At 46.5% G+C, this 16400-nt stretch overlaps 1 protein-coding gene across 1 annotated transcript in view; it reads right to left on the bottom strand.

Moving 5' to 3' along the window:
* Window positions 1-232: 232 nt before the first annotated feature.
* Window positions 233-16400, bottom strand: part of PGAM2 (phosphoglycerate mutase 2) — a 55494-nt gene continuing 39326 nt past the window's right edge. The window contains exon 3 of the mRNA XM_029604223.1: window positions 233-1088. Coding sequence (XP_029460083.1) covers window positions 919-1088 — 170 coding nt within the window. The 3' untranslated portion in view covers window positions 233-918. The remainder of the gene's footprint in view (window positions 1089-16400) is intronic.

The following is a 16400-nucleotide window of genomic DNA, read 5'->3' as shown; positions in this document are numbered from 1 at the left end:
TTGGGAAGTTGCAGCCTCCATCAGGTCAGAATAGAATGAGCAAAACACAGCAGCCACCCTAACTATAGTGATGATATGGCAGACAAAAACCGCCTGGGATTCATTTTCGCTGAGCAGTATCCGAGAGTGATAAGTGCTATTTTTTGATCAATAAACTGGACAGGTCAGCGCTGGAAGTCAACAGAGAAGACACACCACAGGCAGGGGTGGACTTCTTACTTGGATCATGTGATTATTTAACATGGGGGGGGGGGGGGGGGCCCGCCGAGGAGGAAAGCTCTCTGTAAGGGCTGCCCTCCTCTGACTTTGCCTGCCAGATGTCAGCCCCCCCCCGGCCAGCGATGCTTTGGAAAGTGGCTGGCGAGGTAGCCTCTATCCACAGCAGGAATCAAACAATGGCTGCCGTAGCCTTATCGAGCGATCATTGGTCTTTTCTCCGCACGCTAAGAGGAGCAGGATAAATTCAGCGAGCCATGGATACTGGATTGACCGGATGAGGTATTTTTATCCTGTTCATTCTGCGTTGTGAGCTCAGGGCAGAAAAAATGGAGCACTGGAGGAAAAAAGTAAGAGATTATGGGAGTGGGAGGTGCCCTATAACCCAGGATAGGCAGGACGGAGCTCTATGAAATTCCGCTTTAGCTCCTGTCCCACTGCATTCTGGGAGATACCAGTGTGCATTTTTAGGGCTAAAAACTTGCAGAATGCAGTGGCTTAGGAAGATTTTTTAAAAAAAGAGCCATGAACGAGGCTACCCTAGCTTATCTCTCATGGCCACGGTGGAGGACTCAAGGCACGAACATGTTGGCACAGGGGAACGCCGGAAACAAGTATGTGGAGAGGTTACTGGCATCTCACAGGCAGAGGTGGGACAGCAGTGTTTGGGGGGGGGGGATGGAAGGGAGGAGGGGGTTGCCTTCACTTCTTGATCTTCCCTTGAGCTGCCACAGCCTCCATGGCCTTGCGCACGGTCTCTTCATCTCCCAAGAACTGCATGGGCTTGAGGGGCTTCAGGTTGTCGTCCAGCTCGTAGACGATGGGGATGCCCGTGGGCAAGTTCAGTTCCATGATCTGTGCATCCGTCAGTCCTAATGAGGCAGAAGCAAGAGAGAAAGTGTTTACAAGCGGAGAAAGGAAACTACCTCTAGCCGGGCTGTGCACCACCCAGGGATGGTTGCCACCTGGCTCCATGTCACAATGTATAGGCTGATCCACTCCTGCTTTTGGCCCACTACATGCGGCAACTTGTAACTCTGATTTTCCCCTACTATTTCAAGGCATTGTTCCCCCAAAATCCACGAGGGGTGGGGGGGGGGGGCCTTTGGCAGCGTCCCTCGCATGCAGAAACTAACTTTAAAACCTTTGCAGCCACTGCATCCTGCAAGTGGCTGCACTGAAAATGCCTTAAACTAATATCACAGATCTAACTGTGACTCATTTAACACACAGGAAGGGGTGACTGCAAGGGGAGAATTATTTTTGTCTCCTGAGTGCAGAAGGGAAGGGGAGTAGAGGGAAGGGTTACACCGCTGTTAGGCCTGTTCTTATGATGCCTTGTTGCGTTGGCATCGGGGGATTGAGGGTAGCAGTCTTCGTGGGCTGGAAAAATGGGTTAGGGGCTGTAACCCTGGCAGGGGGTCTTTGGGGCTTCTCCCACCTGCCCAAGCAAGACCCCAAGGCTATGGCTAACTAAGGGCGGCACAACCAGGACTGGATCCGCCTGTTATTTACAACATGGAATCAGTTGGCATCACATTCAATTTTTAACAAAGATGAAATCCCAGTAACCCCTGGTAGAGAGAGGGGACAGCTAACTTCTACTGCCAACAAAACTGATTAACCAGGTCATCAGGGAGAGGCCAATCTGTTCCTAGTTTTACCCCATTGCACCTATGGACTTGTAGTTCTTGTTTCTCTCAGAAAAGCAGGACTACAAGTCCACAGATGCCATGGGGCAAAACCAGGCCCAATCAACCAAACAGACTTGACTTGCATCAGGTGGTAGCACTAGGCCAAGGAGGGCTGAGTAACATCGTCACCAAAGCTTGTCATCCTGCTGATTAATGTACTTAAGTGAAACATATGGTTTTCAACTTGTGTTGAGCTCCAGCCTTTAAAATTGTTATCCCAGAAAAAAACAAAACAGGATTATGAAAATGCCGGAGAAGAGGGGGTACCAGTGGCAGCAGATGCATTCAGGCAAAAAGTCATGTTCTGATGCACAATTCCTAATTAGAGCTTTGCTGACGTGCCTAGAAATAAAATCATATGCTACAATATTTATAACGTCTGCTTTTTTCTGTATGTAGATTCTGTTTCCCAAGAACATATGGCACAGGAAATGGTTGGCTGCAATATGCGCCTTCCTGCCAGAGAGCCTGTTCTGAAAAGGCAATGGATTGTCCGCTTGTGACATCACCCTCTTGTGACATCACCCTCTGTTTCCTGTGGAATTCGAGTGATGACTAGAAGGTCCAGATCCCCTGGTCATAGGTGCTCAAGCCCATGTGGAACCTTGTTTCTCTCTCTCCCAGAATGGTTTGGGCTGCAGGGATGCTTAGATTAAGCAGCAATTCCTCTGCTCCCCACATGAATCTACCAGATTTCCTCCTCTACCTGTGCACATCCTGTCTAGAGTGGAAGGGCCCACACAGCAGGTAGAGGAGGGGTGGGGACAACTATGGGAGCAGGGAACGCGTGGCCCTTTACTGCTGCCGTATGGGGGAGGAAATAAAGGTGTGCGACAGGATGCAACAGGAAGTTGGGGGAAGGGGACAGGAAGCAGAGCCTGCATGCTCAGAGGGGAATTATAAAATCAGTGCTCTGGAGCCATTTCCAGAGATTTTCACGCTCACAGCAATTCTGATCGTTTTGAAACAGAAGTTGAAAAGGCAGGATTGATCTTTAGGTCCTCCCACCCCAACTTCAAAGCATTCTGGAAGTTGTAGGCCAGTTTTGTCCACATAGACTATGATTCTTAGAACAGTTTGACAGTGGGATTTAAGGAGGGAGGAATAGGGTCTTCTGCCTGGTCACCACTTTATTGACTGAGGGCTCTATGCCATCTTATTCTGGGTTTTAGATGCTCTGCACACATCTGGGGAGGAGTAGCCTAAGAACATAAGAACATGCCATATTGGGTCAGACCAAGGGTCCATCAAGCCCAGCATCCTGTTTCCCACAGTGGCCAATCCAGGCCATAAGAACCTGGCAAGTACCCAGTGGTTAGAGCAGTGGGCTACGAACCAGGAGACCAGAGTTCAAGTCCCACTGTTGCTCCTTGTGACCTTGGGCAAGTCACTTTACCCTCCATTGCCTCAGGTACAAACTTAGGCCTGGATTTATCAAAATGTGATAAGTATCGCACGTGTGGTTTATGCTAATAGACAGTTTATCACAATTTTCACTAATTACCTATGCAATGAACTAAGTTAGCGCAAATTGCAATAACATTTTCAGACTTTGCGATAAGTGCCAGACCTGTTGTATTTCCTGCATACAACCACGGGGAAGGGGGAAGAGAGACAGCGAGCCTAGCCATATTGTCCTCTCCCTAGATAGGTATTTGTATCCCTATGGGAGGCCCACCTATTAACTCGAGGTGAGGTTTAGCTATTAGTGTAGGGGGTTAGGGGACACTTTGACATTCAACATGAGACGTAACATCAAGCTAGGTGTAGAGAACATTGCACAAATCTCATCTTTGGGTGAGTTTCCTCTCTCCGCAGGTCATCAAATCTTCACAAGAGAGCACTGTTCTGTTCGTACGTCTCATGGTGAATGTCAAAGTGGCCCCTAACCCCCTACACTAATACCTAAACCTCACCTCCAGTTACTAGGTGGGCCTCCCATAGGGATACAAATACCTACCTAGGGAGAGGACATTATGGCTAGAGTCTCTCTCTCCTCTCACGCCCCTAACTCCTCCTCTTTTTCGGATTTGCATCGCACCACACAATATGGTGCTATCGCATGCATTAACAGGGCTTTTCGCATGCGAAAAGCAGAATATAAATAAATAAATCTGGCCCAACAGCCAAGGTATTCGGGCAGAAAGCCAGTTGCCAGTTAGTTTCTGCTCTGAGTAATGCACCCAGTGCTACTGACTCCTGTATTGTAACACAAACACTTGGGTGCAAAGGAGACTCTTTGTGTGTCTGAGAATCCATCTTTTGCCGTGGAGGGAGGGGGAACAGGGCTTCTCAGCTGACATCAGAGGCCTCCACCCTTGACAGCACATGCCATCGCAACAGCAGAGGGACAGGACAACATATAGAAATGACGGCAGAAGAAGAACAAAGTCCATCCAGTATGCCAGCAAGCTTTCACACTTATTTTTTCTCATCTGTTACTTTTGGCCCTTATTAGTAATTTTTTTGTTCTAGTTACCTTCCACCCTCGCCATTGATGTAGAGAGCAGTGCTGGAGCTGCATCTAAGTGAAGTATCAAGCTTAATTGGTTAGGGGTAGTAACCGCCGCAATAAGCAAGCTACTCCCTCGCTTATTTGTTTACCCAGCCTGTGCAATTTCGTCCTTGTTGGTTGTTGTCTGAATGTAAATCCTCTTATCTTCATTCCCCCCTGCCTTTGAAGCAGAGAGCTATGCTGGATATGCATTGAAAGTGAAGTATTAGGCTTATTTGGTTTGGGGTAGTAACTGCCGCAACAAGCAAGCTACTCCCCCGCTTTTTTGTGAATGCAAATCCTTTTTTCCACATTTCTTCTTACCATTGAAGCATAGAGCAATGTTGGAGTTGCATTAACTGAGTGTATGTTTATTGAATAAGGGTATTAATCACCAGGTAGTAGCTGTCATTCCCGCAAGCCTCTTCTCTTCATTCACATCCTCTAGACTTTATGGATCCACAGTGTTTATCCCACACCCCTTTGAAATCCTTCACAGTTTTGGTCTTCACCACTTCCTCCAGAAGGGCGTTCCAGGCATCCACTACCCTCTCCGTGAAGAAATACTTCCTGACATTGGTTCTGAGTCTTCCTCCCTGGAGTTTTAAATCGTGACCCCTGGTTCTGCTGATTTTTTTTCCAATGCAAAAGGTTTGTTGTTGACTTTGGATCATTAAAACCTTTCAAGTATCTGAATGTCTGTATCATATCACCCCTGCTCCTCCTTTCCTCCAGGGTGTACATATTTAGATTCTTCAATCTCTCCTCATAAGTCATTCAATGAAAACCATCCACCTTTTTGGTCGCCCTTCTCTGGACCGCCTCCATCTTGTCTCTATCCCTTCGGAGATACGGTTTCTAGAACTGAGCACAGTACTTCAGGTGAGGCCTCACCAAGGACCTGTACAAGGGGATAATCACTTCCCTTTTCTTACTCGATATTCTTCTCTCTGTGCAGCCCAGCATTCTTCTGGCTTTAGCTATCGTCTTGGCACATTGTTTTGCCGACTTCAGATCGTAAGACACTATCACCCTAAGGTCTCTCTCCTGCTCTGTGCACATTAGCCCTTCACCCCCCATCAAATACAGTTCTTTCGGATTTCCACACCCCATATGCATGACTCTGCACTTCTTGGCATTGAATCTCAGCTGCCATATCTTTGACCACTCTTCCAGCTTCCTTAAATCCTGTCTCATTCTCTCCACTCCTTCCGGCGTGTCCACTCTGTTGCAGATCTTAGTGTCATCCGCAAAAAGATAAACCTTACCTTCTATCCCATCCGCAATGTCGCTCACAAAGATATTGAACAGAACCGGGCCCAACACCGATCCTTGCGGCATTCCACTTAACACCGCTCTCTCTTCAGAGTAAGTTCCGTTTACCATCACACATTGTCTTCTGTCCGTCACCCAGTTTGCAATCCAGGCCACCACCTCAGCACTCACTCCTAAGCTTCTCATTTTATTCACAAGCCTCCTGTGCGGGACCGTATCAAAAGCTTTGCTGAAATCAAAGTAGATGACATTGAGCGCTCTTCCTCAATCCAATTCCCTAGTCACCCAGTCAAAAAAGTCAATCAGATTTGTCTGATAGGACCTTCCCTTGGTGAATCCATGCTGCCTCTGGTCCAGCAATTCTTCCCACTGTAGATAGTTCACTATTCTTTCTTTCAGCAGCGACTCCATTACTTTTCCCACCACTGAGGTGAGGCTAACCAACCTGTAGTTTCCAGCCTCCTCTCTGCTCCCATTCTTGTGAAGCGGGACCACCACCGCTCTTCTCCAATCACTCGGCACCACTCCCGTTTCTAGGGATCTATTGAACAGGTCACGCAGCGGACCCGCAAGCACATCTCTGAGCTCCCTCAGTATCCTAGGATGAACCTCATCAGGCCCCCCATGGCTTTGTCCACTTTCAGTTTTCCTAGCTCTTCCCATACATTCTTTACTGTAAATGGAGTTACATCTACTCCATTCCCCTCCGGTTTCTTGTTAACTAGCAATGGTCCTTCTCCAGGGTCCTCTTTAGTGAACACCGAACTGAAGTATTTGTTTAATATTTCTGCCATTTCTTAGTCTCTCTCCACACATTGATCTTTTCCACCTTTCAATTTCACTATACCACTTTGGACTTTTCTCCTTTCTCTGATGTATCTGAAAAATGTTTTGTCACCTCGCTTTACCTCTTTGGCAATCCTTTCTTCTGCTTGACTTTTTGCCATCTTGATTACTTTCTTCATCTCCCTCAGTTCCACCAGATATTCTTCTTTGTGCTCCTCCCTTTGGGATCCTTTATATTTCTTGAATGCTGTTCTTTTAGCTTTTATTTTGTCAGCCACCTCCATTGACTTCATGGGTAAAGCGGGGGCAGGCAACTCCCATGCATCCTCATTTTCAATACCAATATCCTTATGATGTCTGCTTATTTATTTAAAAATTATATACCACATATCAGCATTCCTAAGCAGTTTCCAATTTCACATCCAGAAAAAATGGATAAAACAAATCCATAAAACCATAAGGTCATGGCAAGCATAACCTAAAAACCCCACAAAATCATAACATACATGACAAACCTATAAACATATCAACAACTAAAATCATAAAACACAATAACAAACTAAAAGAAATGTAGTCCCCACTCTTTCTTTTCCTTCACAGTGCTGTTATATATTATAACTGGGCCCTTTGCTACAGTGTCTCTGGGTATTCATTTTTGAAAATGGAGCTTTTATTGGTGTGATGGTGTGCAAAATAATCAAATCAAATCAGTACGAGACAACTTCTATAGTCCGGCTGTCTGTAGTAGCTAGTGCAGAGAAACATTCATAAGCAATAGTTTATAGCAGGGTAGGCAGTTCCGATCCTGGCATGCCAGATGATGAATGGTGCCTAGCCCAGCCCAGTTCTAATACTGCCAATTTTAATGATCTGTGTGCTTTATTACCATTCCTGGACTCCTGCTCCAGCCTGCATGATAAAGAAAGAAACATGGGTGTGTGTCTTGATCATTTCTTACCCTGTAGCTTCCCACGGCCTCCAGGTAGCCAGTGCCTACCAAACACAGTCAAACCCTTGGTACAAAATTTACCAAAAACCTTCCATCATCTGTGTCCTCCCCTCCCCATGTGCTAGGCCTTGGAGGGTGTGCCCGCTTTGACAACATCTCAGGATATGCACTAGGGCTGAGCAAGGATAAAAAATTCATTTTTGGTTTTCCGAAAGGTTTTTTTCACATGAATTTCAGTTCATGGAATATTTGATTCATTTCATTTGTGTGAAAAAAACTAATCAAACATTACAAAAAAAATCCCCCCAAAAAAAAGAAAACAGGGTCTCCCGGCCTCCCCACCCACCCGGAAAAATGCCAGAGCCAGGATCCCCCAAGGCCCCCACTTAACCAGTCTGATGGGGCTCCACCAGCGAGGTCTAGGCCCAGGCCTAAGCCTTGGCCTTGTATAGGCCAAGGCCACAGTAGGTCACCTCGGCCTCAGCCTACACAAGGCCAAGGCTTTGGCCTAGGACGGAGGCCGGGTTTCAACACCTGGGCCTTGGCCCAACACCACAGCCTGGCCTGGAGACCGGGCCCTGATGGCAGGGCCTCAATCCATACCTAGGCCTGACGTCAGGGCTCGGCCTGGAGCCCAGGCCTTGGAGCTCCTCTTCTGCATCTTCTTTCTTCGGCTCTTCTATTGCCTACTGAAGCCATCCACTGGGGTCATACTGGAGTTAATTAACTCTGGTGCATCCACCCCAGTAGACGGTGCCATTTTGATGCACAGCATTGTACATTTTCAAAAATAAATACCCAGAGGCCCTGTAGCACAGAGCCCAGTTAAACATTTCCTCTTTAAAAAAGAGTCTAATGTCAATAAAATGACATGGTGTTAAGTACTGGTCTGGGAGGCCATCTGCATGCTGGTAGTATTTTCTCAAATTAATAGCAGCTCTCTTGTCCCATTCCTTCTCCATCTTCTTGCAGCCACTCCAAGTACACGCACAATATAACACTGTTGTGGAAATGACTGCCCCATGCTCTGTCATGCTGGCAGTGCAGGAGAGGGTGGATCCGGGAGTTGCACATTCCTCTTCAGAAGGATACGCATGAAGCAAAGAAAGCAACTTATTTACCCAGGGAATTGTAGAGACGTGAACTGGGATCCTCAGGAGCAGGCAGACTCCTTTTCATGGTAATTTATCATTCCATTTTCAGTTCAAGACCAGACCTGACCTTCTGGCCTCCCTGGAATGCTTGTGACCTTTACAGAAAGAGTGAAGGGAGGGAGAGGCTCCCTTGTGTGAGGATAGCAAGTTGAATCCTTGAGTGAGGAGCAGTGTGAATGTGCTGGTGCAGACAGTTTGGACATGTGTGTGAGTTCAGCAGGGTGAGGGAGGCGGAGTATGTGAGAGAGATGGATGGGAGCAAGGAGGGATCAGCATAGGAAGGAGGGGTTATGAAGGAGAGCAGGAGAACAGATGCTCTCTTCAATTCTTGAAATATAATGCTTCTCTCTGAAAATAGCAATGCAACCTTCAGCTACAACTCCTCACACCATGTGCACCCAATGCTGCACAGCGGTGGGTGCTAAATTGCTAATAGAAAGAGTGGAGCCACAAAACCCAGGCAAGGTCCCTAGCAGAGGTCCTGGCGACATGAACTGGCATCCACTGCCAGCCTGGGTGCCCGCTCGTCGAGTTGGCTGAGGATCAGGAATAGTGTCCATAGTGACTTACTGTTCTGGATCTTGAGGGACAGGTTTATGGTTCGTTTTTCTTCCCTGGCCCATGCTCCAGTTCAGTCAGAACCTAGCATCCGAGCAAAGGCAACATGAACATCATGCACTGTAAGCCAGGGATTTTTCTGCCGTTTTACATCCCTTTTCCAACTCACTAAGCCCAGTCATTGCAGTGCCAGACCTTAACCAAGGACCACAAACTATGGCAGGGGTGCTCAAACCAGTCCTATAGGACCCCCAGCCAGTCGTTTTTTCAGGATATCCAGAATGAATACGCATGAGGAATACTTGCATAACAGGAGGTAATGCATGCATATGAATATGCGAGCATATTCATTAGGGATATCATGAAACCCAACTGGCTTGGCGGGGGGGGGGGGGGGGGAACCATAGGACTGACACCCTCTAGAAAAGGGCTTCCCAAACCTGTTCTGGGGACTCCACAGCCAGGCGGGTTTTCAGGATATCCAGAATGAATATGCATGAGGAATACTTGCATAACAGGAGGTAATGCATGCAAATAAATCTCGAGCATATTCATTAGGGATATCATGAAAACCCAACTGGCTTTGGAGGGGGGGGGGGGACCATAGGACTGACACCCTCTAGAAAAGGGCTTCCCAAACCTGTCCTGGGGACTCCACAGCCAGGCAGGTTTTCAGGATATCCAGAATGAATATGCATGAGGAATACTTGCATAACAGGAGGTAATGCATGCAAATAAATCTCGAGCATATTCATTAGGGATATCATGAAAACCCAACTGGCTTTGGAGGGGGGGGGGGGGACCATAGGACTGACACCCTCTAGAAAAGGGCTTCCCAAACCTGTCCTGGGGACTCCACAGCCAGGCGGGATTTCAGGATATCCAGAATGAATATGCGTGAGAGGATTCCTCCCTTCTTCCTACTCCCACTGGCAGGAAGAAGGGAGGCTTCCCATTGGCCCACGGGGGTAGGCAAAAGGGAGAAGGGAAGTACAATCCCAGGAGCCACGACACACTTGCCGATGCTTGGCGGCACACTGGTGTGTTGTGGCACACTGGTTGAGAATCACTGGAATAGAGTATTGTTTATCCCAGTCTTAAAAGCCTGGAAATGCCTATGCCTGAAATTACAGCTATGTTATAATATTTCACTTTTTTTGTCTCTCCAAGGTAACAGGAATTTCATTCCTGGCTTTCACTCCCTTCTTAGAGAATGGGGCGAGAAGGTTATACAAAAGGTGTTTCATTTATTCAGTGAAGATGGAAGAGTTTTCTTTTCAGGATCTTCAGCAAACATTTCACGTTTTGCAAAAACAGTTTTTTTGCCTACCTGCACTTTGTCCTTTCCTTAGATCACTTCAATACAAAGGAAACCGTTAGGCAAATGAATCAAGGTGGTACTAAGCCAACAGTCCCCTCTAATTTACATTGTTATCAGGGGCTATGGGCGTGCAAGGCTAGTTGTGCCGCCCATGTCGGCATTTATAGGCTCACTTTTGGTTTCAACATAAAGATGTTGAGATGCTCTAGCACAGGGGTCAGGAACCTTTTTGGCTGAGAGAGCCATAAACGCCACATATTTTAAAATGTAATTCCATGTTTAAAACTAAATACAAGTAAATGTGTGCATTTTATGTAAGATCACACTTTTAAAGTACAATAAGTCTCTGAAAATATTACACCAGGCCTTAAGACACCAATACATCTCCTATTAGGAAAATGGACCAAGTCAGGCTGCTATAGAGTCCTACACAGAAACAACACGCCAGCAGAAAACCTCACCTGAATCACGTGCTGTCCCTCACCTAACATAGAATAAAGAGACCAAAACGTATAACAAGAAGCATGCAGAAAAAACTGAATTGGAAACTGCAACAAGCCAGAGTCTCTGTATGCAGTGTAACAAAGGAAAAAGAAACATCACCCATCCTTATAAAACAAATCAAGAAATATAAAATCATCAGCAGTAAAACTGTACTAACAAAAAGAACATATTTCAAAACAGCTGATGAGTGGAATATCCAATAATTAAAAACTCATATAAAACATTTCCAGACACCAACAAAATATTTCAAAATAGCAGACACAAAGACCCAGTAATGAAAAATAATAAGGATACAAAACTTTTTTTGCTCTGCATACCTGGGAACGTTTGATATCCAGGTGTCCTGAGATTGTTCTGAATTAGCAGGAGGAGGGGTGGTTTGCTTGGAACTTTCTCCTCTCTCAGTCACATACCAGCGCTCTCTCTCACACTGGCTCTCAATGACACACCTATACACACATGCTCTCAGTACTCACATATACACATGCTTTTTCTCTCTCACTTATATAGGCTCTTAATTACACATTTACACACATGCTATCTTTTCACGCTTACACACACACACAGGCTTTCAATCACATAAATACATGCTGTCTTTTTCTCTCACACACAGACTCTCATTCACATGCTTACAAACATGTCCTCTCTTTCTCTCATTTACACACAGGCTCTCAATCACATACTCACATGCTCCCTCACCTAAATCAGCTCTCAATCACACACAGACACACATGGTCTCTCTCTCTCATTTAAACACAGGCTCTCAATCACATACTCACATGCTCCATCACCTAAATCAGCTCTCAATCACACACAGACACACATGATCTCTCTCTTACTTATACACACAGGCTCTTAATCATACCGTACATACACATGATTTCTCTCACACACAAAGGATCTCAATCATACACACATACTCTTTCACACAAACAGGTTTTCAATCACAAACTTACACATACAGGTTCCCAATGGTAAACTTACATTCATGCTCTCTCTCTCTCACAGGAAGGCTCTCAGTCACAGACATACTCTCTTTCACATGTACAGGCTCTCAATCATTCACATACATGCAATCTCTCACTCACACACACAGGCCCCCCCACCCCCCCCCGCGGCCCGGAAGAGGAAGTGGAGAGTATCGGGTGCGTGCGCGGCAAGAAGAGGCCACGCTAGTGCGCTCGGCATCGGCCCGAAGAAAAGAAGACTGCAGCGCGGCTCGGAGGAAAATGAAGAGCTTCAACCGCGGCCGATGGGACTCCGCCTCCGCTGAAAATGAAGAGGTTAGCGTTGGGAGGAGGCTGCTGCTGCCGCCGCGAGTTCCCGGGGTGGGGGTGGGGGAGAGAGAGAGTGAATGAGCGAGCAAACACTCGCTCATTCACTCTCTCTCTCCCCCACCCCGGGAACTCGCGGCGGCAGCAGCAGCCTCCTCCCAACGATAACCTCTTCATTTTCAGCCCTCGCGGAGGCGGAGTCCCATCGGCCGCGGTTGAAGCTCTTCATTTTCCTCCGAGCCGTGCTGCAGTCTTCTTTTCTTCGGGCCGATGCCGAGCGCACTAGCGTGGCCTCTTCTTGCCGCGCACGCACCCGATACTCTCCACTTCCTCTTCCGGGCCGCGGGGCGGGAAGAAGAGAGCACGCCGGTGCCGGTGCCGCTGACTCCAGCTGTCCTGCCGCGTTCCGCCCGGGCTGACAGCATTTTAAGCCCGGGCGGAGGAGGACCGGGGAGCAGCTGGGTCAGCGGGAAAGTGTGGCGACACTTGTCTGCGGGCCAGATGCAACCCTCAAAAGAGCCATATCTGGCTCGCGAGCCATGGGTTCCCGACCCCTGCTCTAGCAGGTTTGAGTTGCTTAAAAGGACTGTCAGTTGAGAGCGGTATCGCTCCTCTGTTGTGTCCCAGCCAAGATCTAGGGGAACTTGAGAGAGACACAAAGAGTAATCACTCGGAGCATGCAGCATATTACAAGAGAGAGATTGAACGTCCATATCTTATGCGCTTCTGTTGAACTTTAAATAACGAACGCTAAAGATTTCATTGATGTGAATGAAATAGGCGGGCTCCCGCATCAGTAGCAGACATCTTGCTGAAGCAGGTGTGAAAAGCGTCCCGGACATGTGCCATGGATAAGATTCGCCCTTAGAAAACGAGTGTTTTTTTAAAAAATGTGTGTTCACTTTCAGTTTCGTAAAAAACCTCCTGAAGAAGCTGTATTTTGGTGAAACAGTGGCATCTGTAGAGGTACATTAAAAAAGGTTGGCGTCATCAAAGTGTATGTGATGTCAGATATATTTAAAAAACATGTTTTTTGTTGTTGTGTTTGTAGAGGTATGGGTGTAGTGTGAATGTTTGTGAACTGATTTTATTGCTCTTGTATTTATATGAAGCTATAGCTAATAAGACATGGTCGAGGGGAGGGCACATTATTAGAGTTTGGTTATATAATTGTAATCTATTTGATAGCAGTAGTCTTACAACAACACTCATGTTTTTGTGAAAATTTATAATAAAAGATTGCTTATTTATTGGATTTTGTTCCCTTTCCTTAGGTCAGTCAGTTATGGCATAAACTTAGGAGAATTTTTTTGTTTGAGCTTTTTGATCTGGAAGATCCAGCTAGAAATATGGTCAACTCCTTATAAAAAGCACTCAAGAAGGAGGCAGCATCCCCTGGATTAACTAATATTATAGAGGGCAAGCGGCTGGAGCTGAGGCCTCAATTGCCCACAGAACCACAGCCTGGACCAATATCTCAAAGGATTTTCTAGCATTTGCTCTTTAACAACAAACATCCCACTACGGGCAGCTCAATTCAAATTTTTCTGGAGATTCTGCTGTCCCCAAAAACATGTGCATTTATTGAGGATTGTTCAATCTAGCAAATGTATTAAATGTCAGTTCTGATTGTGCTCGGTTCTCCAGGATTTCGGGGGGGCAGTGTAACAATATCTCTCTCAGGTGACAAAGATGACGATACCTAAGGAGGTCGCTACCTTCTTTCAGATAAGTATACAAAGTTATGGTGGGCGGAAAGTGTTGCTGTTAGCTAAAAAGGTCATTTTAAAGATTTGAATGGTGCCTGAATCACCTAATCTGGCACAGTTGAGAAACCTCATGTCTGCCTCATGGAAAAGTATACCGAGAACATGGATGTTTCTAGGAAGCAAAAAGTGTTACTAAAAGTTTGCAATTCTTACGTACACTCTTTACCTCAGAGCATGTCATTTGATAATAAATGTAACAGTCTCACACACTATTGGAAATAACGTTGCCATCCTGCATTAGAATCCCCTTGATGAAGACAGATGATTTGGGAGGAAGGGTACAGTTGATGTTCAAAAGGTATTTACTTACGTATTATGAAGTGCACTGTTCTATCGGGGGTGTGAAGGAGCCAAGCACCACTGTGGGTTTCTTTGTTATCATTTTGTTAAAAATGTAATAAAAAGATTTGAACTAAAAAAACCATGAGGGATCCTAGTTTTCTTTGGCTACATGGAAATTAAGAGTGATGTCAGAGCGTCATGGTTTTATTCTTACTGTTAGGGTTTTGTATGTTTGTGGGCCCCTGGGCCAACGGGAGTGATGGTACCACCCACAAGGAGGAGCCCTGTGAGTCTCACCGTTGGGAGGCGAGGCAGCGGCAGGCTTCGGACACAGCTGTGGAATAGAGTCTTTATTAGAGAGAGAGAGAGAGAGAGAGACTGCCCGAGAAGCGGGCAGTGCAGAGACAAGCACAATGTTCATGAGATGGGGGTAGACCCAGAGGGAATACCTCCTAGTAGTAATCCGGTAATGGTCCGCAGAGCAGGGTACACCAATATGGTTCTCTTGTAGAGATGGCTTGGTAGTGGCCTGCAGTGCAGGGTACACCAGCGGGGTTCCTCAAGTAGATCAGGAATGGTAGTGCCCGCAGCGCGGGGTATGCCAGACGATTTCCCACAGATAATGGTATGATGGAGGTCCACAGGATAAGGTGCACATAGGAGGGTCCCATGAAGGTGAACGCAGCAGTGGCCCGCAGCACGTGGTACACCGGAGGTAGGAAGTAATCCAAGGATTCAGAGTACTCACAGCAAGGTGCATTCCAGCAATAGTCCTGGGATGCAGGGTAGAATGATAGCCCGGCAGAAGGCCCTCCAAGTAGCGGATAGCCAGAGACAAGGAAGGGCCCCCAAGGAGTGGGTACCCAGAGGGTGTCTTGCCAGAGTAGGAGCTTGAACGGAAGTCCGTAGCGTGAGGTGTGGAATCAGCAATGAGGGAACTCATTCCCAAGTTGTCAGTGGTCAGGTTCGGTCGACTTAAGTATCCGGGAGTGGAGACGTCATCAGCAGGGGACGCCCCTGAGGTTCCCACCAAGCAGTGCTTAACCTGACCTGTGCGTGTGCGCGCCTATGTGATCCCGGAGTCAAGATGGCGGTCGGCAGAACCCACGCCGTCCCAGGAATGCCAGGTGGGTCGGCGGTAGCTGGCGGAGGCCGCCACTTTCTCCAATGGAGTCACTGAAGAGAAGAGAGAGGTGAGCAGAAGTGGTTGCAGCCATCTGTGACCGACGGGCGTAACAGTATCCCCCTTCTTAAGAACATAAGAAATTGCCATGCTGAGTCAGACCAAGGGTCCATCAAACCCAGCATCCTGTTTCCAACAGAGGCCAAACCAGGCCACAAGAACCTGGCAATTACCCAAACACTAAGAAGATCCCATGCTACTGATGCAATTAATAGCAGTGGCTATTCCCTAATTGATTAATAGCCGTTAATGGACTTCTCCTCCAAGAACTTATCCAAACCTTTTTTGAACCCAGCTACACTAACTGCACTATCCACATCCTCTGGCAACAAATTCCAGAGCTTTATTGTGCATTGAGAAAGAATTTTCTCCGATTAGTCTTAAATGTGTTACTTGCTAACTTCATGGAATGCCCCCCAGTCCTTCTATTATTCAAAAGTGTAAATAACCGATTCACATCTACTTGTTCAAGACCTCTCATGATCTTAAAGACCTCTATCATATCCCCCCTCAGCTGTCTCTTCTCCAAGCTGAACAGCCCTAACCTCTTCAACCTTTCCTCATAGGGGAGCTGTTCCATCCCCTTTATTATTTTGGTTGCCCTTCTCTGTACCTTCTCCATTGCAACTATATCTTTTTTTGAGATGCAGCGATCAGAATTGTACACAGTATTCAAGGTGCGGTCTCACCATGGAGCAATATAGAGGCATTATGACATTTTCCGTTTATTAACACCTTCAAAAAAATGAAGCAGATTTGTTAGGCAAGACTTCCCTTGAGTAAATCAGTGTTGACTGTGTTCCATTAAATCATGTCTTTCTATATGCTCTACGATTTTGATCTTGAGAATAGTTTCTAGGGATGTGAATCGTTTTTTGACGATTTAAAATATCGTCCGATATATTTTAAATTGTCAAAAATCGTTAGAGCCGCGATACAAT

Source organism: Rhinatrema bivittatum, chromosome 5 (assembly GCF_901001135.1).
Source record: "Rhinatrema bivittatum chromosome 5, aRhiBiv1.1, whole genome shotgun sequence".
Lineage (NCBI taxonomy): Eukaryota > Metazoa > Chordata > Amphibia > Gymnophiona > Rhinatrematidae > Rhinatrema > Rhinatrema bivittatum.
The sequence above is the reverse complement of the archived record's forward strand: the minus strand, read 5'-3'. Positions and strand labels throughout refer to the sequence as shown.